The sequence below is a fragment of the Leuciscus leuciscus genome, assembly GCF_965113295.1.
Source record: "Leuciscus leuciscus genome assembly, chromosome: 8".
In the NCBI taxonomy this organism is placed as follows: domain Eukaryota; kingdom Metazoa; phylum Chordata; class Actinopteri; order Cypriniformes; family Leuciscidae; genus Leuciscus; species Leuciscus leuciscus.
The window spans coordinates 25,414,287-25,439,269 of record NC_138732.1 but is presented as its reverse complement, the minus strand read 5'-3'; the positions used below and the strand labels follow the sequence as shown (position 1 = coordinate 25,439,269).

At 36.7% G+C, this 24,983-nt stretch overlaps 2 protein-coding genes across 3 annotated transcripts; one reads left to right on the top strand and one right to left on the bottom strand.

Moving 5' to 3' along the window:
• The first annotated feature begins 73 nt into the window (after nucleotides 1-73).
• Nucleotides 74-22,575, top strand: kif3a (kinesin family member 3A). 2 transcript variants are annotated; one of them, XM_082177732.1, is made up of 18 exons: nucleotides 74-239; nucleotides 4,379-4,661; nucleotides 4,765-4,909; nucleotides 5,080-5,164; nucleotides 5,942-6,047; nucleotides 7,864-8,003; nucleotides 8,080-8,277; nucleotides 8,412-8,586; nucleotides 9,396-9,494; nucleotides 14,842-14,998; nucleotides 18,028-18,208; nucleotides 18,306-18,416; nucleotides 18,491-18,616; nucleotides 20,062-20,115; nucleotides 20,222-20,290; nucleotides 20,394-20,521; nucleotides 21,775-21,811; nucleotides 21,922-22,575. In XM_082177732.1, the coding sequence occupies exons 1-17, from the start codon at nucleotides 234-236 to the stop codon at nucleotides 21,782-21,784; spliced, it is 2,073 nt and encodes a 690-aa protein (XP_082033858.1). In that variant the 5' UTR covers nucleotides 74-233; the 3' UTR covers nucleotides 21,785-21,811; nucleotides 21,922-22,575. The 2 variants fall into 2 exon arrangements, with proteins under 2 accessions (XP_082033858.1, XP_082033857.1); XM_082177731.1 differs by lacking the exon at nucleotides 21,775-21,811.
• Nucleotides 21,907-24,983, bottom strand: il4 (interleukin 4). The gene is made up of 4 exons (XM_082177774.1): nucleotides 23,779-24,983; nucleotides 23,621-23,668; nucleotides 23,427-23,525; nucleotides 21,907-22,815 (listed from the first exon to the last, which is right to left on the bottom strand). The coding sequence occupies exons 1-4, from the start codon at nucleotides 23,926-23,928 to the stop codon at nucleotides 22,711-22,713; spliced, it is 402 nt and encodes a 133-aa protein (XP_082033900.1). The 5' UTR covers nucleotides 23,929-24,983; the 3' UTR covers nucleotides 21,907-22,710.

Here is a 24,983-nt window from a genome sequence, read left to right as displayed (position 1 = left end):
AAAGACTAAAACACATTATTGATATACATAAATATGTTTATGTCCGGGTGATATCAGGAGCGCGCATTGCCGCTCGCGCATGTCCAGTAACCGCATCACTGGGCACGGCAGGTTGAGGTTGGGATCGGCACTGGAAAAACACAACATCCACCCGAATGAGCTCATCGAGTGTCATTCCTCAGAAAACGCGTTTATTACGGTCTTAATAAAGAGCCATATATCCGCATCTTAACATGCCGGTAAGATTGATATCTCCTATCTGTATTTATCGCTGTGTAATATGTGTGTTGTTATGCCCCACCTTCCAATCATTCCTTCGCTTTGCAACCAGAATCTCATGCAAATATTCACGGACTGTTATTTGACAGCGTTTTCTAACACGCGCTCGTCGTTATCGTTAACTGCTATGATGCATTTAATTCTTATGTGATGATTTTGTGCCTTTTAATGGCTAGAGTGGTTTTGTGCACAACAAACTAACGTTAGCTGCCTGCTAGTTATTAGCATCATAGCAAATTGAAGGGGTTTCACAATGTTAAGATCTCTCAACTAGTCAGATTCACGTTTGGATTCATGAGAAATAATTAAAAAACCCGCGTACAGCAGATAACTAGGGATGTTCTGCGTGTAAAAATGAATTTGCCTTTTTGTTGTCGATTAATTTAGCCGTTAGCTCGAAACAGGCCGATCATATCCGCTGCTTAGCAACAGCGTTGACCCCACCTATCAGAGACATCAGCAACCGGTGACCTTTACAGTAAAGGTTAATATTACAAGAGAAGCCATAAAATACCTTAATTTTGTCTTTCTTTATTTATGGGCTCTTTTCTTTCTGTGACTTTTACAAAATAAGCTCGTATAAAACAATGAACAGTTTCACTAGTTTATTTGTCAACTAACTTAGTGGACATACACCCACCGGCCGGCCACTTTATTAGGTACACCTTGCTACTTACCGAGTTGGAGTTTTTTGTGTCTTGTTTGTGGCAACAAGGTGCTGGAAACATTCCTCAGATATTTTGGTCCATGTTGGTCGTCATTTGGTACTAAAAGGCCCAATGTGTGCCTAGAAAATATCCCCCACCATTACCTCATCAGCAGCCTGGACCATTGATACAAGGAAGGATGGATCCATTCTTTTATGTTGTTAATGCCAAATTCTGACTAGTGGTGCAAGGTATCATTGGATTATATTGGTCACAGATCGGATCATTTTTCAGATCAACAACAAACAAAAAAATGGTGGGGTTAATGTAACTTTGCTTTTCATTTATTGCCTAAAGTCCACTTTAAGTACTTTAGTACCACAGCAAAAATCTAGCTTTTAATAATTAAACGTTTTTAAAGACTAGTGAACAGTCAGTAATAAAATAAGAACAAATACACAAATTACAAGCATAGATAAATACAATATAACAAATTTACAAATAAAGTAAGGTCTAACATTAGGATTCAGGTACAGAAATGTGTTAATTAAATGTAAAATAACACCATAGTGTTCACTGTATACATTTAATATAGATTAATCTTTGTTAAAGCAACAACTTTGTTTTGTTGTTTGATTAGGTTAACATTAATAGACACAGCAGATATTTATGGCTGCTGTCGCTTTAAGACCTAATGAATGGATCCAATTTCTTTCTCAGCTGTTTACATTCACTTAAGACATAACCGACTGGGTTTATGAAAATACTTGGCGAGACAGGCATTTTAACATAATTTTGTGTGTATATATGTGTCTGTTCAAGCGCCAGGAGACGCGAAAGAGGATTCAATTCGATCTTTGTGCGCTGTCTGAAACGTGCAACTCTGTGTGTGCGTGCTTCGGGTGTGTGCCGCTGTACGTATAAGATATACAGTGAGCGGCAGTTCTGTTGGAGAAAATGCCTTGTTGATGACAGAGGTCAGAGGAGAATGGCCAGACTGGTTCAAGCTGATAGAAAGGCAATAGTAACTCAAATAACCTCTCATTACAACTGAGGTCTGCAGAAGAGCCTCTCTGAACAGTGAACACACAACACGTCAAAGCTTGAAGCAGAAGGGTTACAGCAGCAGAAGACACACCGGTGACACTCCTGTCAGCTAAGAACAGCAAACTGAGTGCACAAGTTTTATTTCTTGTGGTTCAGAGAGGCTCTTCTGCAGACCTCAGTTGTAATGAGAGGTTATTTGAGTTACTATTGCCTTTCTATCAGCCATTCTCCTCTGACCAGACTGGCATCAACAAGGCATTTTCTCCAACAAAACTGCCGCTCACTGGATTTGTTTTCTATTTGGGACCATTCTCTGTAAACCTTAGAGATGGTTGTGCTTGAAAATCCCAGTAGATCAGCAGTTTCTCAGACCAGCCCGTCTGGCACCAACAACCATGCCACGTTCAAAGTCACTTAAATCATCTTTCTTCCCCAGTCTGACGCTCAACCATCTCTACGCTCAAAATACATTATGTTGCTGCCATGTGATTTGCTGATTAGATATTTGCGTAAAAAAGCAGGTAGAAAGGTGTACCTAATAAAGTGTCCGTTGAGTGTGCATGCAGCATTGAAGATTGATATATTTGCAAATCATCAGCTCGTGACTCATTCAAAACAGACAGCTGGAAGTTGAGAAGCATGGCTTCGACCCATTGTGGTAATTAACTGAAGCATGCACGCCATGTTGTAATTACCGTAATTACCAGATTTCAACTTGTAAAAAGCATTCATGTCCTCGTGGAGCTCATAATTACAGCTTGTAAGATGGGAGTTTTCTGAGAGCTCCTACTTGTACCACGTGATCACTGCAGATTTATTTAGGTGTTGATAGTGTTGAAACCACTGATCTATATAGAATGACGAACGCGGTGCTACGTGAGCTGAACTTTGACTTCTGTGATCTGAAACTGTGAACTGTGCGTTCGTGGTACGACTGGTCGAGACTGTTTTCCAAAGATTGCGCTGGCCTGTATACGCGAAGTGTACTGTCTTTATAAAGTATCTTCTTATTAAACTGTCTGTCACTTACAAAGTTCTCAATGCTTCGGTTTGCATGTAGGGACCCTCATTATTCATTATGCTACCATGTTAGTGTGGGGCTATTTTGAGCCTTTTTAGTGATATTAACTAGCGATTTCTTTTTACTTACTCTATGCCCTAGGCTATATACTAGCGTTATAAGCTAATCAGTGGTTCGAGCTAAAACTGGGTACATTTGATTAGCATGAAAACACATCCCAGAGAACGTTCAACTCGGTACCCATGTGTTATTAACCCCTAGGTTCATTTTGCACCGGAATTGTCCTTTAATATGGAATTAATCCAAGATCGACACTTTTAGTTGTTATAGGCCTATGACTTAATCTATTAATCAGATAGACTCGTTATTAGTTGCAGATGTGGCAATCATTAATGAATGGTTTAGTTCTTCATGAATTAGGCCTAGGCTATATGCTAACTCAAGATTATCTGTGAATTTGTTAAGCATGAATTAATGCATATTGGTCCTCCCATATTATAAAGTGTTACCAACATTTTTGTAATATCTGACATAGTCAAATTATACTTTAACAAAGGTAACTTAGAATTGACAATAGAGTGCTGCAGGGATGATGTCCAAACCAGCAAGACTAATTCACCACTGGTTTTCCTATTATAATGAGGTTTTTCAATTTGAGTAAAATAAGGTCTGTGGTAAATGTAACTTGACAATTCTTGAAAGTTTAACAGTGTAAATAATACACACCCATATCAAAAAGAAAGTGAAGCTATTATTTTTTATTTAGAAAAACGTATGTTTTTAATAAGTATCTAGAAATATATAGAAAGTATTGTCAAGTTATGTTTACCAGACCTTATTTTTTTCATGAATTGAAAAACCCCTTTATAAAACCCCATAGGAAAAATCTTGAGGGAACCAGTGGTGAATTAGTCTTCTGGGTTTTTACGTTATCACTGCAGCATTCAATAAACGTACTTACATTTCTTCTTAAACAAAATTGTTAGAAATGATGCCCCAACTAAGGGGCAGTCAAATGCTGCGTTCACACCATTACGAGATGGCAGCCCGTGAGCTGTTAAAATGAATCTGCTGTGGTCAGGTGGTACAGCAGTCACATGGTACAAATTCAGTGTTTATAAATTAAAATTAGGAGTTCTACGAAGACATTAACACTTTTTTACAAGTCAGAATCTCGTATTTACGGTAATTCCAACAAGATGTGAATGCACCTATAAACTGTCTGTTTATTTTATTTATAGTTTAGATTTGACAAAATCGATTACAATAAAAAAAAAAATAAAAAAAAATTTATGATGAATTTTTCACACGTTTATGTCCGACTTCCATTGTGCTGGCAAACAGTCCCGCCCTAATGTTTTTAAACTGGTTTGTATTTGTACAGAGTAATAAGCTGGATAAACCAGAGAAGATGGAGGTGAGTGATAACGTGAAGGTGGTGGTGAGATGTCGACCCCTCAACGAGAAGGAGAAGATGATGGCACACAAGCAGGCCGTCACTGTGGACGAGATCCGAGGAACCATTACTGTGAACAAACTTGATATAACTAGTGAGCCGCCAAAGACGTTCACCTTCGACACAGTGTTCGGACAAGATAGCAAACAGCTGGATGTGTATAATTTAACAGCTCGACCCATCATTGACTCGGTATTAGAGGGTTACAATGGTAAGTAAAAGACAATATAAATATTTATTGCATAGATTGCCAAGTTTTTATCTATTTGGCTATTTTTGCAAAGTATGAAATGATGATTCATTTCTTTTTTCAGGAACCATATTTGCATACGGTCAGACAGGCACAGGGAAAACGTTCACCATGGAGGGTGTCAGGGCAGTGCCTGAACTCAGAGGCATCATTCCAAATTCATTTGCTCATGTATTTGGCCACATTGCAAAAGCAGAAGGAGACACCAGGTGAGAAGGGAATTGTTTTTGAGTGCTGTGTGGTTGAGGGGTTAATGTGTTTATTCAATGTGTTGAATTAATGAATTTTCATGATTTCTTATGATCCATCTTCTCAACGTTATCAGAGGTGTGACCAGTATTAAGATAAACCCTTGCTGACATGTGTTATGTGACCACAGGTTTCTGGTAAGAGTTTCGTATTTGGAAATATACAATGAGGAGGTGCGAGACCTGTTAGGAAAGGACCAGATGCAGAGGCTGGAGGTGAGAAACCAACATATTTCAGCATATCTGAAAGTTGAGAGCTTGAGATGATAGTGTTTCTCAGTCCTGCTTCTGGGAGGCCCCCAGCATTGCACTTAATAGGTGTGCCATTAATCCGACATTCCAAATATTGGTCATGATGAAGCACTTGACTAATGCATACATCCGCGTGAAATCTGCCCCCACAGAATTCTACTGAAAACAGCACCGACTTCCACTGAATTTAAACCCGTCAAAAAAAAGTTGATAATTCAAACTAATTTGATAACTGCACACTCTTTGCTGGTTTGTTTATTAAATATTTCTCTATATTGGATTTAATTTGATGTTTTCAGCTTCCAGCTTTTCAATGGTTTCAGTATTTTTCTCCACAGTTAGAGTCAACAAACACTGGCTTATATAAATAACAACATACATTTTAAGTTCACAATCACCAAGGCTACATTTATTTGATTAACAATACAGTAAAACAGACAGCAATACTGCCATTAATCCAGTCTTCACGCATGATCCTTCAGAAATCATTCTAATATGCTGATTTGCTGATCAAGAAACTTTTCTTAATATCAATGTTGAAAACAGTTTTGCTGCTTCATATTTTTGTGGAAACCATGTTAAAGTTTTAACCTGGTAGTGTAACCTTATGAATGTAAGACTTCATTGTTTTTGAGGAAGTCTGACTTTACTACAGCCATATGAAATTAGGCAATTTGTTGTGCAACTTAAATTCAGAATTGTAAATGCCACAAATGAATGAATGCTAAACTTCTAATACAGGTCAAGGAGAGACCTGATGTAGGAGTTTATATCAAGGATCTTTCTGGATATGTGGTAAACAATGCTGACGATATGGATCGGATTATGACCCTTGGACACAAAAATCGTGAGTATATATTAATTATTTTATTGAATAAATGAAACATACTAGTTTGTTTTCAGAATGCAAAGTAATATTTAGATTTGGATAAGTAAAGTCTTTAAAATATATCTTAAATGTGGGTATGAATATGTAATATTTATGTGGGTATGTTTTGCCATGAGCATGGATGACTGCTTTATTTCTTTATTGGTTGCAAAAGTCTAAAATGAATTTTAATGACTAATTATAATCAGTGTTGGGGGTAACGCATTACAAGCAATGTGAGTTACGTAATCAGATTACATACAGTTGTAACCGAAATTATTCAACTCCCATGTCAAATCAGGTTTATTGGCAAAATGTACAGACTTCCAGCTGTTTACAATGAACAAATCAAACAAGAGTAATTGAAATAGCTCAAACCAACAAATGTTTCAAGTGGTTTACTTTAGATAAACATCACGTTTGTTTCAAGTAAGAGTGTTGAACTTTCTTCTTCTGCGTCCTATTCTTCTGCGATTCAGAATTGCAGCATAGCGGTTAGGTTTTGTTTGAGCTACATCCTTTACTCTACAGGTGTCTTTTTGAAATTCCTCTTGTGATTTTTTTTGTGTGTTATTACAAACAAGCATGCCCAGTAGGGCTGTCAACGAATATTCTAAATTCGAATATATATTCGAATAGTTTTAAAAAACAGAAATTCGAACGTTAAAATTAATATTCGAATGTGAATTTCGAATATGGAAAAACACGCCCGCGGAAGCAGAGGCGCGGCTGTCTGCTTTGCGAGTGGGCGCGCGCGGACAGGTCACGAGTAGTGCGACTCGTGACCTGGCTACTTACATTGGTCTAGCACAGCGTCACTGCTGAAAGTTGACAGTGCACTAAAAGACAATGGAATAAATTGCAGTCAGTTTTTCCTTTTTTTAATACAAGCACCAATAATGTAAGTAGCCTTTTTCTTTTTTAATAGCGCTTTATTTTTTATGAACCTCAGGGTAAAAGTTCTTTGTTGTCACATTTCTCGGAATTGTGTGCCTCATTTTATTTAACGTTAAACAGAAATGTTCCATGTTTACCACAGCACAGCTAGCTCGGAGCGTTCAATGTCGGTTCTATACTGTAAAACTTAAATTAATGTTAATAAATTTGTTTCAATCACTGAATGAAGCCTGCTATATTTGGGACAAGAGTCGCGACCTTAAATTGCTTGCACAAAACTCTTGATCAGCACTCAACATGTGCTTATTGTTGTTAATTTAAACCGTTATGCGCAGAGAGAGCGTGAGCGCGAGAGAGAGAGAGAAAGAGTGCCTGCGAGTGAGCGAGAGTGAGGTCTGCGGTCTTGGCCATTAGTTTATTTACTTGGTTTTGTGTTGGTAATACATTGTCAAATATGTTTAAACTTAAATTAACTACCTATACAAATGTATGTAGGCCTATGTCTCTTTGTATTAATTTGTCCTGTTATTGACGTAATGCGCGTCATTGACAAAATGCGACCAGATGTTCGAATAGTTCGAATATTCGTGTGTTTTTTAGAGGGAATATTCGAACGTCATTTTTGAGCAATTTTGACAGCCCTAATGCCCAGCCCAGGTGAGAAAAAGTAACGCAAAAGTACTGTTCCATAAAAAAGTAACACAGTGACACAATTAGTTACTTTCTTGGGGAGTAAAGTAACTTTCCCCAACTGATTATAATAGTAAATTATAGAAAAATGTGTTGACCAAAGTGAGAATATTAGAGCGAGGGTCAACTTTACTTGGCATTGGGTTCGGTGCCTTCTAGACAGGAAGCCCAAAGATAGCCAAAATTTGTGTTGTTTGTCTTTGTCCAGGTTCTGTAGGTGCGACTAATATGAACGAGCACAGTTCTCGCTCTCATGCCATCTTCACCATAACTATTGAGTGCAGTGAGAAAGGTGTAGATGGAAATCAACATGTGCGCATGGGCAAGCTACACCTGGTCGACCTTGCGGTAAGCGACCCTCATCGTGTGGATAAACTTTAGTGTTTTGGTTTCCTTTCTGTTACTGAATAGTTTTATTGCTCAGGGATCTGAAAGACAAGGAAAAACAGGTGCCACAGGTCAACGTCTTAAAGAAGCCACAAAAATCAACCTGTCCCTGTCCACCCTGGGAAATGTTATCTCTGCACTAGTGGATGGGAAAAGCACCCACGTGCCCTACAGGAACTCAAAACTCACCCGACTGTTACAGGATTCTCTAGGAGGAAACTCTAAAACCATGATGGTACGATAGTCGATGTGCACACAGTTATGAGCTTTTTCTACTAGTTATGATTAAAACTCTGTAGAAATGAATGCGATTTCAGTCAAAGTACTGCAGACAGTATAATTCTGTTTTGATGATCTGTTACTTTGCAGTGTGCAAACATCGGCCCAGCAGATTACAACTACGATGAGACCATCAGTACTCTCCGTTATGCTAACCGCGCCAAAAATATCAAGAATAAGGCCAGAATTAATGAGGACCCCAAGGATGCACTGCTGCGCCAATTTCAGAAGGAAATTGAAGAGCTCAAGAAAAAACTGGAAGAAGGTACCACACATCAGTTTCATCTATGTAATGTGTTTATGTCATAGTCTTTAGGATGTGACTCATTTCCTCTGGTCTAAACCCTCATGAGCTTCAAAGTGTTCTTCATTGGGAACTACCTTCTAACGGTCACACATGAGGTGCATAAGACTCCCAATTAACACTCACAGTTGATTCTAATTAGAGTTTTATGTTAGCATGTTGATTAGTAAAAGGCTGGTGATGTTGGTAAAATTATATTTAACAGTAATATTGTGAAATCATTATTTCAGTTTAAAATAATTTGTTCTATTTGAATATATTAAAACATTTAATTTATTCCTGTGATGTCAAAGCTAAATTTTCAGCATCACCTGTCTTCAGTGTCACGTGATCCTCATTCTAATCATTCTAAGATGCTGAGTTGCTGCTCAAGAAACATTTAATATTATTATCAATATTATAAAAAGTTGTACTACTTAGACATTTTTTTGTAACATGTCTTTACTGTCACTTTTGATCAATTCAATGCATCCTTGTTGTTTTTCTTGCAAAAAAAAAAAACTTTGAACAATTGTGTATGTTTTCTGTACTATTTTCACTAAATTTATATAAAGAAAAGTAATATTTATTAACTTTCATAAAACATTATTTTGCTTTAGAATTTGACCAAAGATGGTGTCTTGAAAGGCAGCCTAATTTTTTGCTTTCTTTGACTGTATTGATCAAAGGAAGATGCACTTATCAAAGTTAGAGTCCCTTTAGGGTTTGGTACAGAGCCAGAGTATTTATACATGTTCAGTGCTGAGAAATGCTTTGCTACTACTGTTCAGGTGAGGAGATCTCTGGCTCTGATGGCAGTGGATCAGATGACATGGATGAAGGTGAAGATGAAGTTGGTGAGGGAGGAGAGAGACGCAGGAAACGAAGAGGTATGCATTTTTCCACTTCATGACTGGACAACATTAGTCAGAGAGGTCTCTTAGAAAGATGATGCAGTCTGTGGTTTTGACTTTTTTTTACCACAAACTCATTTTCAAGATCGTTCTGTGTGTTTGTCTTTGATCTCATTGGGTAATGTTGCTTTATTGCAGAACATAAAGAGGTTAAACTTTCATTCAAGTTTATTTATAAAACCTTTTTGAATTTATGTCTATAAACCTTCTGATGCACTGCACATCCCCTGGCGTCATCTAGGTTGAAATTTCTGGATATCACAACATATCAGTGAAAGAAAAGACAATGTGGCTTTGGTTTGCTTGTCTAGACCATCAGATCAGACAAACGGGAGTTTCATTGTGCGTCATGAGTGAAAACAGTTAATGCCTGGCAATGACTCTACACTCGGATTGTGCCCACATGCAGCCCAGCAGTCTGGGACCACTGGTGAAAATGCAGATGAATGCAATTTTTCTTATAATAAGATACTATCATCAGCCTCAATTTGAGTGAAAAGCTGGATTGAAAAATAAACGTGAATATCAGGATGGCTTAGTATTTGGTCTGCTTTAATGACAGTAGCGTTCACGCTGCACAGGGTAAACCTGATGATCATGTTCTCCAGCATGATTTGAGAATCATCCAAAGAGCATCTTAGCTTGCCTTGTGGCATTTTGAGGAGAGATGGATGGAGCAGCACATGGAAAACGCGAGTTATTCCCACCTTTTGTGCTCCCTTAATCACTTTTCCCAAGTACACACAATGCTGATTTGCTGCTCAATAAACATTTCTTATTATTATCAATGTTGAAAACAGTTGTGCTGCTTAATATTTTTGTGGAAACCATGACACATTTTTTCAGGATTCTTTGATGAATAGAAAGTTCAAAAGAAAACCATTTATTTGAAATACAAATCTTTCGTAACATTATAAATGTCTTTACTGTCACTTTTGATCGATTTAATGTGTGATAGAGACCTGAGCCGTCACAAGGAGAATCACACCAGTCGTCCGTTTAAAGGTCATTCCACAAGAAGTTGAATACTTTAAAGGCAAGGAAGTGCAAAAGGTCCATACAACCGTGTGAAAGAGCAAAAATAAAAACAAAGGTTACAAAAAACGGTCTAAGCTAGCACTGTTGAGGTGCTAAAACTAGCACCAACTTCTCTCACTAACTGTTGGAGACTGAAGTTTCTCATGCTCAAGCAGCTTTAACAACCTTTGCATTAAGCCACAAACCACTCTCTGTTCCCCCTGCCTCAAATGGAACATACCATTTTCTGTAAAACTAACTCTTGTCTCTCTATACATTTCAGCAAGTTCCCTCAATGATTAATGCAAAGAGTTTAAACACAATCAATAAATACATGCAAGAGAAAAACAAATATTTGCGCAACTGATATTTCTTAAATTAGTAATGAGCAATTCCCCACTTCCCAGGGTGTGCACGTACCTAGAGGTTAGGCACGCTCTTCTAACAACAGGACATAAAACAGTAAAAACCCACATGAACAATTATAACGTGCACGGTGCAAGATATAAAGAACACAATTTTGAGGGATGGAGAAGCAACTCCAGCTCTCTATCACAGTGTGTCCTTGCTGAATGAAGGATTAATTTCTTTCCGAACTTGTGAACAGTAGTGAACATAACTGTATTCAAAGCCTCAGATAGCACACACTGTGCAATGCGTATTACTCAATTAAAATTAAATTTAAAGAACTTACATTAATCTTGAATGCTCAAGCTCCAATGTGGCACCCGTTGCTAATCATAATATAAACCTAGCTTCTAATAACTTTTAATAAATGACATGAATTAAATTATTCACCAGTCAAGCCTTTATTTTAGGTGCCATAAAACAGATGTGTTGTAAATTGAATCAGTAGGTAGCAGCAGACTCAGTGACACAGCAGGAGCTGAATATAGGACACTATACTTCTACCGACAGGAACTCTATAAATGGATCACAGGCACCAACTTTCTCACTGAAACTCACATCTGATTACTTTATGCTAATCATCTTCCTTTCTGGTGCACCTCAGTTTTTCTGCATCAGCCTAATGCTGTGTCATTTCACTCCGACCCAATTGCAGACTTGATTCCTTTTTAAAAGACATTTAGATGATGATATGATATGTGCTTGTGTTTTTTCTCTTATTGTGCAATGGGCTTGGGTGTCATAATCCATTCACCAGCCCAACCTCCCGCCACCTCCAAACTCTAGAAATAGACTCTAGAACTCTGTTACTGTCTTACTGTGTTACCAAAGTCTTCAAATTAAGTGTGAGAAATTGAATTCAATCATCATTAGTGGATGTCACTTTAAAAACTTTGCCATAGACACATTATGCAAACTATCATCAGCTTATTAGTGCTTAGCTTTGGAATCTTATTTTTCTGCTCCTTTCTCAGTCACAAATGCTCTGAGATCATTAAAGCTTCTTGCTGACCATCAAAAATGTATGAAACCTGCCAAATTGTGTTGGGTTTTAATTGAAAATAATTGAAAATGGGATGTGTTTTAGAAAGGAAGGTGAGATTGTTCAGATGACTTGAGGTGGGTAATGTTATACTATACTATGTTTTATGTAAGAATTAATTAATCAAGTCATAAAATGAAAATCAAGTTTTTAATGTTGTTTATATGTCTATGTGGTGATTTTAATGTGGTTTAAGACAAACAATTGGCAAATTCATTAGTCATTGCTCAGTAGTTTCTCCTTAAAACTGCAGAGAACCAAAGACTGTTTACACGACACCGTTTTTAACAAAAAAATGGAAACTGTTTTGGCCGTTCTTTTACATGACAATGGCGTTGTGGGAGCCTGAAAACACAATCTTTTGAAAACGGGGTTTCAAAAGTGCTTGTTTTTTTCCATCTCTGTGTAAACGGAAAAAAAAGTGCATTTGTGAAATCTGTGACGTCATGCGGATTACGTGTTCAGTCTATAGAGTGTTTCTTTACAAAGTGACATCGCCATATACTGGCCTGGCATGAATAATACAGCACTTTAGTCATTTTCACGGATCCGTGTGAACTGGGATGGTTTTGACAATGACGTCGTCTGTATGCAGAAAAAACGCGTAGGAATAACTTTTACATTTTTAGTACGTCTCTGTCGTGTAAACGTACCAATGTGGTTTGAAAATGCCCCCTTTCCTACCGCCAACACATTATTAGCTTTTTGGTAATGTAGTCATCATTATATCAATTAATGTGTGTAATTATCAATTATTATGTGTCAGATGTTGTAGAGAGTAAGGCTACACTTTATTTTAAGGTGTCATTGTTACTGTGTAATTATATATTTAAGTGCTGAGTAATAAAAATTAACAACATGTACTTACTTGTTTAGGGTAGGATTAGGTTTTGGTTGACATTATTTACTGTTATTACTACAAGGTTTGTACATGTAACATATGTAACAAGGACACTGTAAAATAAAGTGTTACCGAGAGTGATACACATTACCATTCTGATACATCGACTTGTAGACGACTCCCTATAATTCGCTCTCCTTTTCTTCTGGATCCGTTTCTGGTTCAAACATATATGGCTGAATTAAACCAATATTTCCACGTGCCATTGTGCAGCGTTTACTACAGACACAGTGTAGTCACCATGGGAAAATCTCAGAGTAAAACTAGGAGCTGATACTGAAGTAAATTGAAAAATATGATACACCGGTGTTTTGCAGATGAGAATTTTATCTATGTATCATCTTTTTACTCTTTTAGTTCCTTTTATAACTGTATTATCTTTATCTCTTTTAATTCCTTTTATAACTGTTTTAATTTTCCTTGTTTTTATTTTGTGATTATAATTCCTTTTTGTGTTTTTAATTGTAAAAATTGTGATTAATTCCTTTTTGTGTAAAGGACTTTGAATTACAATAGTGTATGAAATGTGCTATATAAATAAATTAGCTTTGCCTTGCCTTACAGTGGATCAGGTAGTCTGAGCTGGTGTGATTGAGTAGAGGCGGGGGCTTAATGTTGAAATTACCAAGGTTCAGCTTGTGAAAAGAATTCATGTCCTCATAGAGCTTGTAATTACTAGCCTGGTAATACCAAACTCTGCTGCTTTGCTTCGTAGACAGAGTCTGGAAGGGCATAATTGAAAAGCGTTGTCTTTCTCGCGGGGGGGGCGCTTGTCTGAAATTTAAAATCATTGGTTACCCGTAAGCCAATCACATAACGTTTGGTTATGACGTGTGTTATGCGCCAGCTCAGCCGCATCGAACTTCCACTGTAAACACATGTATGATGCGAAAATAAAACCATCGAGCGAAATACCGGAGTGAACATGGCTGTGAACGACTTTTGCAGATTATGTGAAGTAAATCTACGCATCCACGGTACAATCAGCGTCTACGTCACGGCTCTCAGCCCGCCCTCTGTTCGTTGATTGGCCGGCTGTTTTGAGGCCGGAGGAAAACTGGGAGATAGGTCGCTATCTCAGACTGAGTACAGAAGCGAACTGAAATTGAGCGGAAGTACGAAGTCTAACGTAGTCAGGCTACGTAATTACAGCTTGTTGTAAGATGTTTTCTGAGAGCTCTTACTTGTACCACCTGACCGCTGCAGATTTATTTAAGCGTTGATAGTGTCACCATGGAAACCCATTCGCAGTCCGAGGACATGAACAGCTCCAAATAGAACGTCACGTGTTGTCATCATGCATAATTTGCATATTCATGGCTCCATGTATACTAAATTAAGCAAGGGTGTAGGGTTAAATTCAAGCTATTTTAAGGCACGAGGAAATAAAAAATAAAAATAAAAATGTCATCTTGATTATCAAAGATGTGTTCTAAGGGATAAAATGATTGACTGCAGGGGGACTTCAACATTGAGGATGAGAAAAATGTGTTGACGTTTATTGCAGCCTCCAGTGAATGTCTCAAAGCCTGTCATGAAATTGTTAGTAATACTAATACAGGATCCATTTTCTCAATATAAAATATAATTTATTTATTATTTTTGGGTTGAAATAAGACCTGAACATTTTTTTTTGGTGAGATTCACCCATGACAGCAGTTAATCACTTTGTCATTAACCTTTGAAAACCTCATGTGAAAAATGTCTGAACTAGCTATAAGTTTACTGTGCAAACAGATCAAATAGTCATGAAATACTGTATAGCTTTATGGTGCTTTTGTGCGAGCATTGTCAGTCAGCTTACAATGAAACTGGGATGAATTTAAGCTGGGTAAGATCGCTGCTACAAAATGGTTGTATTGTTCTGATGTGATGTTGATCTGATGTGATGTTATTTCTTGTGCTAAGCGTTTCTGCTGAGGTTTTTATATCTTTTCTGAATGTGTCATGCTCAGGAAGGAAGAAGGTGTCTCCTGACAAGATGGTGGAGATGCAGGCGAAAATAGAGGAGGAAAGGAAGGCGCTGGAGGCCAAACTGGACATGGAGGAGGAAGAGAGGAACAAAGCACGTGCAGAGCTTGAGAAGAGAGAGAAGGACCTTCTCAAAGCCCAGTAAGATGATATACTGTGTAACAATTCATTTAACGGGTGCTGGCATCTTTGATCTGTCCACCGAAACGGTGATCTCTAAACCTACCAGCACAAATTTCAGTGCAATCTAATGTAGATCAGTGGTTATCAACTAATTTGGTCGTGGGACCCCATTTTCCCATAGTCATTAAGCTGCGACTCAAATGTTTAGGATTTTGATCCAAGCAAATTTATTTCTCAAAAATATGACTAACACTGATGAATATACAGTATAAGGTTAAGCTATTAAATAACAGTCCTAAACTAGTGTCCGTTAATATAATCAGGGCCGGCGGAAGCGCTGGGCAAACTGGGCAATTGCCCAGGGCGCCAGACAATAGAGAGCGCCGGCGCCGCACCATGACGAGCACAAGCGTCTCAAACTTTGCGATCGACAATACGTTTACATGCAACCAAATAAGCCATCATGTAAACACCTTAATCGATCCAAATGAGCTCTATCCAAATTAAATTTCGATCGGATTGAAAGGGGTGGTTTTCAAATAAGATCGAGAGAACATGTTAAACACTTGATCGGATTGAAAACCGAAACTGAAAACACTGCACATGTGCAAATGACTTAGAAATAGTGTAATGACATATGACATGTCATATAAATGAGTGTCCCGTCATTCTAAAATTCTCCTTTCACTCAGTGAGCGTCTGTGAAGTGGAGCAGGACAACGTCCCAACAGTCCTGGTTTTGGGCGCGAGGAGGGGCATTTTTACTGCGTGATAAATATAAGCAGCACGGCAAAATGGTTCATATGCTCATTGTCTCCAAATTATGATCAGAGACAGATATTAAGTCTGCTGTTTAAAACAAATAAAGAACCAATGTAGGAGAAAAGTTATTATTCGCAAACAGTGGGAAACTGTATATTTTGTGCAGTGTGCGCATGTCAAAAAATCTATTCTGCACATCAACCCGATCACTTTAGTGTTCATGTAAAGTTTAGACTTTAAAAGTTTTAACTTTTTCATGTAAAGTTTGTACATTGTAAACGCTACGTTTGGATTCATCAATCAAAATGAATTCAGTCCGATTGAAACAAAAGGTGTGCATGTAAACATAACCAGTGTCATAAGATTTTCAAGGTTTTGAAATAATGCAGAAATTTCAATTGAGCACCAAATCGGTCGCAAATTGGATTAGTCCAATATATAAGAAGAGTTTGAAGCAGCCAAAGCAAGAAAGGTTCTCTTTTAAATGGTGAGGCAACTGTATTAATTACACTTGTCTTAAGTCAACAGTAGGGGTCAATATGTGATAAATTGAATTTTTTTCTTAAAGGGGTCATAAAATGCCATTTTTGTACAAGCTAATATGATTCTTTAGGGTCTAAATTAAAAGTTTGTAATATACTTGAATTAAAAATTCTCATTAGTATTGTAAGAAAACACTCATTTTACCTGGTCAAAAACAGCTCTGTTTTCAGCACACCGTTTGAGTGCATGTGTCTTTAAATGATAATGAGCTTTGCTGACCCCGCCCCTCTGTTCTGTGCGTACACCGTTTGTAATAATAACACAATAACCATAACGCGTTGTTCATTATAAACGTGGGATTATGAATTATATTGAGAACGTCGTACATAAAAAACATGCCGTAATGTACCCTGAGTGTAAAAATAGCCGCATTCATCGTGAAGCGTGCACGCGATTTGCAAAGATTAATATAAATATTAATATAAAGGTTAATAAAACGTTACACTCACTTCAGTTCTCCTGGAGGTGCAGCAGGAACACGAATAGTTGGTACTGATCCTTTTTTCAGGAGCAGCTTCTTAGCAAAAACAGCTTTATACTGACCCTCATTTATAAAGCAGTCTGGTGAAATGATTCGCGCAAACATGAAAGCATTGACGTTGATCGTGGGGAATATTCCCTTCGAAAACAAACTCAGCCACTGCGTCTTCAGCGGTTCGGATTTAGGAACATCAATATGACTGCTGTGTTCGTTATTGCACCGAAGAACAGAACACCGCCATTCTGCTCATAGACTGACAGTGCTCCAGCTATCAACAATGACCGCGCCGGCTATGATTGACAGCTTGCTCACGAGCAAGGGCGGGTCTGTGTTGAAACGCTCCTGTCAATCAGCAATTGTGGGAGGGGCGTCGATTTTGTGACGTCACAATATCGAACAGCTTGATTTGAGAGGGGGGGGGGAACGTATAAGAAGATTTAAAAAAAAACACTGGATGGATTTCTATCATTTTATGATGGTTGTGTACAGGCACTGCCAACACACATTTCAGTACAATCAACTTGTAAAAGTGCATGTACCATTATATGACCCCTTTAAAAATGTATCAGGGCGGCATATTCCTATTTTGCCCAGAGCGCTGGATTGTCTTCCCCCGGCCCTGAATACAATACAATTAGTAAGTTGGTTTGAGCCACCATAGTCATCAAAAATATAGAAAATAACACAAAGTGAAAATAAAGTGGTATTTTCTGTTAGGGTTACAGAAACTACAGTTACGATGGTAAATACACAATTTTAAAATGAACGGTTAATAAAACAAATGGACACTGATCTTGATGAAAAGGATAAACATCATACTTGCATGCAAATCCTTCCCAGCTAACACATGATGTACCAGTTATGTAATTTTTTGGTGCATGCTCGTAATTTACAGTATACAGTATAGTGAAGTGATATACAGCGCACACTTTCACATTTGCATGCGCCGTGAGCACAGTATAGCGCCTGACAGGAATTTTCATTTTGTAACATTTTAGGACAACGCGTTTTTCTCACTTAAACTGCGTATGACAGATGAGTCAACCGCTCTCACACACATCCTTAAAAATAAAAGTCTCGCATAAAAAAAAATAAAAAAACATTTACAATTACCGTTGTTGATGTTTCTTTGACTACACACTCCATGACCCACTCAAAACGGTCTTGCGACCCACCGGTTGAAAAACACTGGCATAGATAATAATATAATGGGTGTATGAGTATAATGGTGTCATGCTTTGTATTATTTTCTGTATCTCAGACAGGAACATCACTTATTACTTGAGAAGCTGTCCGCTCTGGAAAAGAGGGTTATTGTTGGTGGGGTTGATTTACTGGCTAAGGCCGAGGAGCAAGAGAAGCTTCTGGAAGAATCCAACAATGAACTGGAGGAGAGGAGGAAGAGGGCTGAGCAGCTCCGAAGAGAACTGGAAGAAAAGGAGGTAAAGATGATAAGACTTTAGCAGATTCATTCTTGACCAATATTCTTGTATAGTTTTATATCACAATGGATCATGGTCGCAAATGTCTCTAAAACAGCAAGAGCGCTTGGACATTGAGGAGAAATACACCAGTTTACAAGAAGAAGCTCAAGGCAAGACCAAGAAACTGAAGAAAGTGTGGACCATGTTGATGGCAGCTAAATCTGAGGTGCGGTACATTTCTTGTGCTTTCAAATAGCATAGTTGACATGATATTGAAGTACTCTGTCTCTTCTGTTTCAGATGGCTGATCTGCAGCAAGAGCATCACAGGGAGATCGAAGGTCTGCTGGAAAACATCCGGCAGCTGAGCCGAGAGCTGCGTCTGCAGATGCTCATCATTGATAATTTTATTCCTCAAGAATATCAGGTCTATATTTATGCTGGTGCACATGCATTACTAGTCAAAAGTTCGGACACACCTACTCATTCTTTATTGTTGACATATTTTAGAATAACAGTGAAAGCTGGCATGATGTATTAAGATCAAAAATCTAGATCACAGCTCAACCGACCTCCCGATATGCTTTTTAAACAGTATTGAAGGAGTTCACATGTAAGATGAACACTTGTTAACTGCACTTCCCACCATATCTACTCCAACCATGTTAAAAAAAACCTTTGTTTTGTAAAGAACCCCAGGGACACGTTATATATATTTTTCGTTAACACTTTATAACAAGGTTTCATTTGTTAACTACATAAGTTAACATTAACTAAGAATTTACAATACATCTAGAGCATCTACATATATACACATAAGAAACCTATCTGCAAAGCTACAGTACTGTGAAAAGTAAGGATGCTTTAAAAAATAATGTCATAAATAGATTTTTATTAATTAACTTATATTAACTAAATCAATATTTAGTGTGACCACCCTTTTTGTTTAAAACTGCTTTTGTCCAGGTACACTTGCACATAGTTTTTCAGGTAGCTTTGCAGGCAGGTTTCTTCAAGCATCGCAGTTCTTCTGAATTTAGTCTGTCTCAGTTTTTTCTGAGACGTGATCACAGACAGACTCGATGATGTCTAAACATACCAGCTGTTATCAGACTCAAATCTCACTGGATTATTACAATTAATGGCAAAGTGAACGTTTGGGAATGTAAACAATGAAACAATGACAATGAAACAATGAAAATTTCCTACTGAAACATTACAGCAAAATATATACACAACTGGCTTAAAAACATTTTCTTGGGGGGGGTGAAAATACTAACGTGCCCAAGACTTTTGCACAGTACTGTATATATATATGACCACTGGAGTAATTACAGTATAATTTTGTACAGTACTACTCTAGTTTTCAATATTTGTAAAAGGCGGCATTACTTAGTTTTTCTCCTGCACTAACAGCACTTCAGGGCGTAGCACATGCATGAATTAACATGCGATCAGATTAGTCTGATATTTTTGCTGATAATATAAAGTGTGAACTGCTGCTCTTGCACTACAAAGGCAAAAACGCCAAAACTGAGCTGGCAAATAAACTGCAGAAAGTTCTAAAGGGATAGTACACTCAAAAATTACCATTGTGTCATCATTTACTCGCCCTCATTTCGTTTCAAAGAAAGAAAGACTTTCTTTCTTCTGTGAAACAAAAAGAAGACATTAAGAGAAAAGAAGACCGAAGAAATAATGAGGATTTTTTTAACTTGACGCATTTATGGTCTGTAAAAGATGAAATTCACACAAACGTCCCCAAAAGAATATTCAGAGTGTCTGAGCTTAGCTTAATTTTTTATCTCAGCGTTTCAGGTTCCCTACTATAAAAATGTGCAAAGGACATCTTGTTTGTTGTCTTGTGTACAGGAGATGATTGAGAACTATGTGCACTGGAATGAGGACATTGGAGAGTGGCAGCTGGTGAGCTTCTTGAACACATTTCATTCTGCGATCCTCTCCGATCTGGCATGATGTTTGGGAGCAATGAAAACGTGTAATACAGCTGATCTATTTGCTATTTTTGTAGAAATGCGTGGCCTATACAGGCAACAACATGAGAAAACAGACACCTGTGTCCGACAAGAAAGAAAAAGATGTAAGTGTCAGTTCAGATCGAATGTTTTCCAGAGGCACACATGATGCATGCTCTTCCCTTTTCATGTTTAATTTTTGTCCTCTGTCCCTCTTTCGTGACTCAGCCATTTGAAGTGGACCTCTCCCATGTTTATCTGGCATACACCGAGGAGAGCATGAGACAGTCCCTAATGAAACTAGAAAGGCCTCGGACATCAAAGAGCGGAAAGTCCAGGCCGAAAACTAGTCGTAGGTGAGGTGTTACGTGTTTTTACTTTGTGGTCCACACCTTTGCACAACGGAGGCACAGTCACAATATAAATGTTACAACATTTACAATTAAATAATCCTTCAGTTTAGTTTAGTGCATGATGCTAGGCTGTATGATTTTAGATGTTGTTTAAAGGTACAGCACCAAAAAAAAAAAAAAGTTGCTGCCTTAAATGTTTAAGTACAATCAACTTGGATTTTTAAGTAATTTAAACTTAAATTACATTAAACTAACTTAAAAAAAATGTTGCAACTTGTATAAATTATTTTAAAAAGTTGTTTTGTTGAGTTAAAGCAATATAAAAACATATGTTGTCATAACTTATTGATCGTATAGCGAGTCTGTGTAATTGATTAGTTCATTGTTGAAATGGGCACTATAAGCATGAAGTTTATCTCAATATTCTGTGTCCATAATGATATATATATATAATATTTGTATGAAAAGTGATTCAAAAACTTTTTTTTTTACTTTTATATTATTATTAAATTAAATTAAATAATCCAAAGAAAATATAAGCTTTAACAATAGTGTTTGGTTTGATCTTGAGTCAAACATCTCACGTTTTATACATTACCTTTCAAATGTTTGGGGTCAGTAAGATTTTTTTTATGTTTTTGAAAGAAGTCTCTTATGCTCAAGCCTGCATTTGTTTGATCATAAACCGTAATTAATAAATAGTAAATCGACTACTTTATTTACTTTACATTAACATTAGTTAATGCTTTAACTTACATGAACTAACAACATATTTTTAGAGTATTTATTAACCTTTGTTTATATTAATTAATAAATGCTGTAGAAGTATTGTTCACTGTTAGTTTGTTAGCTAATGTTAACTAATGAGTCCTTATTGTAAAGTGTTACCACAGACAGAAAAATAGTAAAAATAGACAGTTACAACAGTAATATTACAATTGATATATTTAGGTCTTTTAAGTTAATACACTACCAGTCAAATTTTATAATAATTCAGTTTTTTTATGTTTTTGAAAAGAGTATTTTATGCTCCCCAAGGCGGCATTTATTTGATCAAAATACAGTAAAAAAAAAAAAAAGTCATATTGTGAAATATTATGACAATTTTAAATAACTATTTTTCCTTTAAATATTAAAATGTAATTAATTCCTGTAATGGCAAAGCTGAATTTTCAGCTGTCATTACTTATTATCAATGTTGAAAACGGTTGTGATGCTTAATATTTTTCTTGAAACCGTGATGTTTTTTGTTTCAGGATTCTTTGATGAACAGAAAGTTCAAAAGAACAGCATGTATTTGAAATATTATTTTTTTTGTATCAATGTTAAAGTCTTCATTGTTACTTTTGATCAATTTAATGAAATGAAAGTATTAATTAATTTATTAATTATTTTTTTTTTAGGAAACGCTCCTCCAAACCAGAGGCAGTGATTGAATCCCTGCTGCAGTGAGCCTTTTGTCTGATGAAGACCACTATATTTTGTGCATTTTCAAGGCCAGTCCAGTATATGTCTTAGGGAATACTGATTCTTGTGACGTAAAGGCACTTTGACTTAAGTGTAGATGAAAAGAAATCATATGTGAAACTCCAGAGCTGCTCCAAAGCTGGGTTTAGGTGAGGATAGTCTGCGGTAAAATGTCCATTATGATAGCACTCCAAAAGGCACATTTCACCTTAACATAAACACTGTTACTGTATATTCGGCTTGACACTGATGGCTGTGCTGGCATGTGTTGAGCAGCTTATTGGTCTGACACAAGAGACGCGCTTGCCATCAGGTAATATGCTATTGAGAAACCAATCTAATCTTAATGTTTTATAAAATTGGCAGCGTGCAATTGCTTTAGCTCCATCTACACAAGCTATGCTACTTCATTTTTTTATAGTGAGAATGTGCATGCCATGTTCCCTTGCCATTAGCTTAGCTTACTCTAATTGTAATGTATTTCCCTTGTGCACTGTAGTAAAACCATTAGTCTAATGTATTATGTAAAAATGTTTACATTTACAGTTTTGTTTTTTGTTAAATTATTAAATTATTTTACAAGGTAAAAATGTAGCATTGTTTTTCTTTTTAAAGTAATCAAATTCCAAATTAAAAATTCACCATATATTTTTATTCATAAATACAATAAATATGACATAAATATGAGCAAATACAAAAATATAGCATGAGCAGTAAGTCTAAGGTCATTTCACATGTACATTATTGAGTAGTTGGCAGCATTTTTTGATTTTTGTGAGAAATTCCTTCATTAGATGTTTGACTGAAGCTGGAACGCTACAGTTGTGGTGCTGTGGAGGAAAAAACAAAACACATTCAGTTATATTAGATTACATTGAACCATTTTCTTTAAACAGTCTAAAATAAGTATATCTACAGTGTAGGCATAGTTCATACTTTGCACTGTAAAAAGTGATCAGTTGACTTAACTTAAAAAAAGTGAGGAAACCTGTTGCCTTAAAAATATTAAGTAATAAACTTCATGCGTAATTGAAAAAATTAAGTTATGTGAACTTGATAATTCCATTATTTTTCAAGTATGCATGAAGTTTATTACTTAATTTGAAGGCAACAGGTTTCCTCACTTTTTTAAGTTAAGTCAACTGATCACTTTTTACAGAATTATTAACTAATTAAGTTCCATTTACAGTTCCATTTGGTGCTACCATAGGGGCAGAAAGAATACTGATAGCAGGTAAATGACTACCTTTATTGGCTTTTTTTGTTACTGTTATTTTTTTTCAATGGAAAAATCTATAGTGTGAGAATCATGCTAATACTATCAGCACATAGCATTGGTTTAAGCAGAATGCTACATCAATAATATAGACACAGTATGGTAAGGGTTATGATCTGTTGTTTATCATCTAATTCAATGAATGAATATTGGGCGAAGACTTACCCCTGTGTATTTGGCATAGGCAAACAGGTTCCTGTGTAGCACGGTGTGGTTAAGATGTGTGTTCTTCAGGACCATTGCTGCTTGGCAAAGGTTTTCCTTCTATATAACCGAAAAGATCATTTTGAATTTGAATATTTTTACCATCATAAACATTAGTTCTTAAATACTGTAGTTTGATATAAAATTCAACTTACTGAGCAGCTTCCGCCTGGAATTACGTCTTTCACATAGTTGTTAAGCATCTACGGAAGAAAGATTGAACGTTGTTAGACTTTTCGAATCTTTTTTTTTTTTTTTTGCCTCTTCAGAGCTGTTGCATAACAAGACCAAAATGATCGACATTGATTCTTACCTTCTGTGACCTGTCTGAATGGTCTTGTAGGATCTTTTCCACGTTCTCTATGATTTCCCTTAAGTAAATTTTCTCGTTTTGAGGTTTTGATCCATTAATGGCTACAAGTGTCAGTGCCAAGAGCAAGAAAGTCCTCATGCTTGGTTCCATGTTGATTCCTCTTGAGGCGTCCAGATGCTGAGATGCAGGTCTTCATAGCTTCAGCGCTGATCAGTCAATCTACTTATAGTGTGTAGAGGATGTGATGCTGAGGTGATCTCCATGATGAAGTTGATTACACGTCACACTCACACCCACCACCAATCGCTAATAGATTTCAGAGAATTTTGAAACAAGAGAATTCCCTCCAAAGTAAGAATTCAAAAGAATTAGAAAGACACTTTGCTTACTATTATTGTACATAAAGACAGCTGGAGTCATCTGGCATAACTTTTAATATACCAAAACTGTGTTTTAATCCTAATAAAAGAATCACTCTTACTTCCGAGTGTCGAAAGCACTATTTCTTAGTCATTTGTCTTAAATTATGAGCTAATTCTGTCCAGTGTTGTAGCAAGAGATTCCATTAATGCAACAATAGCAGTGAGTGTCTCTGTCATTCAGCCTCAATCACCATCTGTACGTCTCAAAGAAGACGTTTCCCACATCCCTTTGACCTTATTTCATTTTACATTAAGCAGAGACAGTGCATCAGACAGAATACAGTGATGCAAATGTTTATTAACCTTTTTTTTTTTTTTTTTTACACATTCTTTGAAGACCCCACAAAACCACAACAGATGATTGATAAATCACGCTGTGCCAAGAAAAAGCTCGGTGAGATGCATGTAGGCTACCTTATCTAGGTCAGATTTTACACTTTCGGAAAATAATGAAAGATTTACGGCTTTATTTTCATGATATCAATGATTAGATAAAGTATTATTTTTGTTGTTGCTGTTCCAACTTGCAACAAGTCTATCGGAAGTTCATATTGGTTTTCAGCTTAAGTGTTCTTGGTGACACTTTATTTTACAGTGTCCCTGTTACACATCTTACTTGTACTTACTATAATAACAACAGTAAATTATGCATAATTTCAAGCAACTAACCCTAAACCAAACCTTAACACTTATTAAATAGTTAGTACATGTTTGTTAATTAATATTACTCAGTAATTACACTGTAACAAGAGTACCTTAAAATAGTGTGACTTTTTTAATTAT

Excerpts from the sequence above, each read along its gene's own strand:
- kif3a (XM_082177731.1), top strand. Across the intron at positions 8,587-9,395 it reads CAAGAAAAAACTGGAAGAAG|GTGAGGAGATCTCTGGCTCT; the intron begins GTACCACACATC and ends ACTACTGTTCAG. Across the intron at positions 18,417-18,490 it reads TGATGGCAGCTAAATCTGAG|ATGGCTGATCTGCAGCAAGA; the intron begins GTGCGGTACATT and ends CTTCTGTTTCAG.
- il4 (XM_082177774.1), bottom strand. The coding sequence starts at position 23,928 with ATGGAACCAAGCATGAGGACTTTCTTGCTCTTGGCACTGACACTTGTA. Across the intron at positions 23,669-23,778 it reads ATTCAGACAGGTCACAGAAG|ATGCTTAACAACTATGTGAA; the intron begins GTAAGAATCAAT and ends TTTCTTCCGTAG. Across the intron at positions 22,816-23,426 it reads CCTATGCCAAATACACAGGG|CACCACAACTGTAGCGTTCC; the intron begins GTAAGTCTTCGC and ends TTTCCTCCACAG.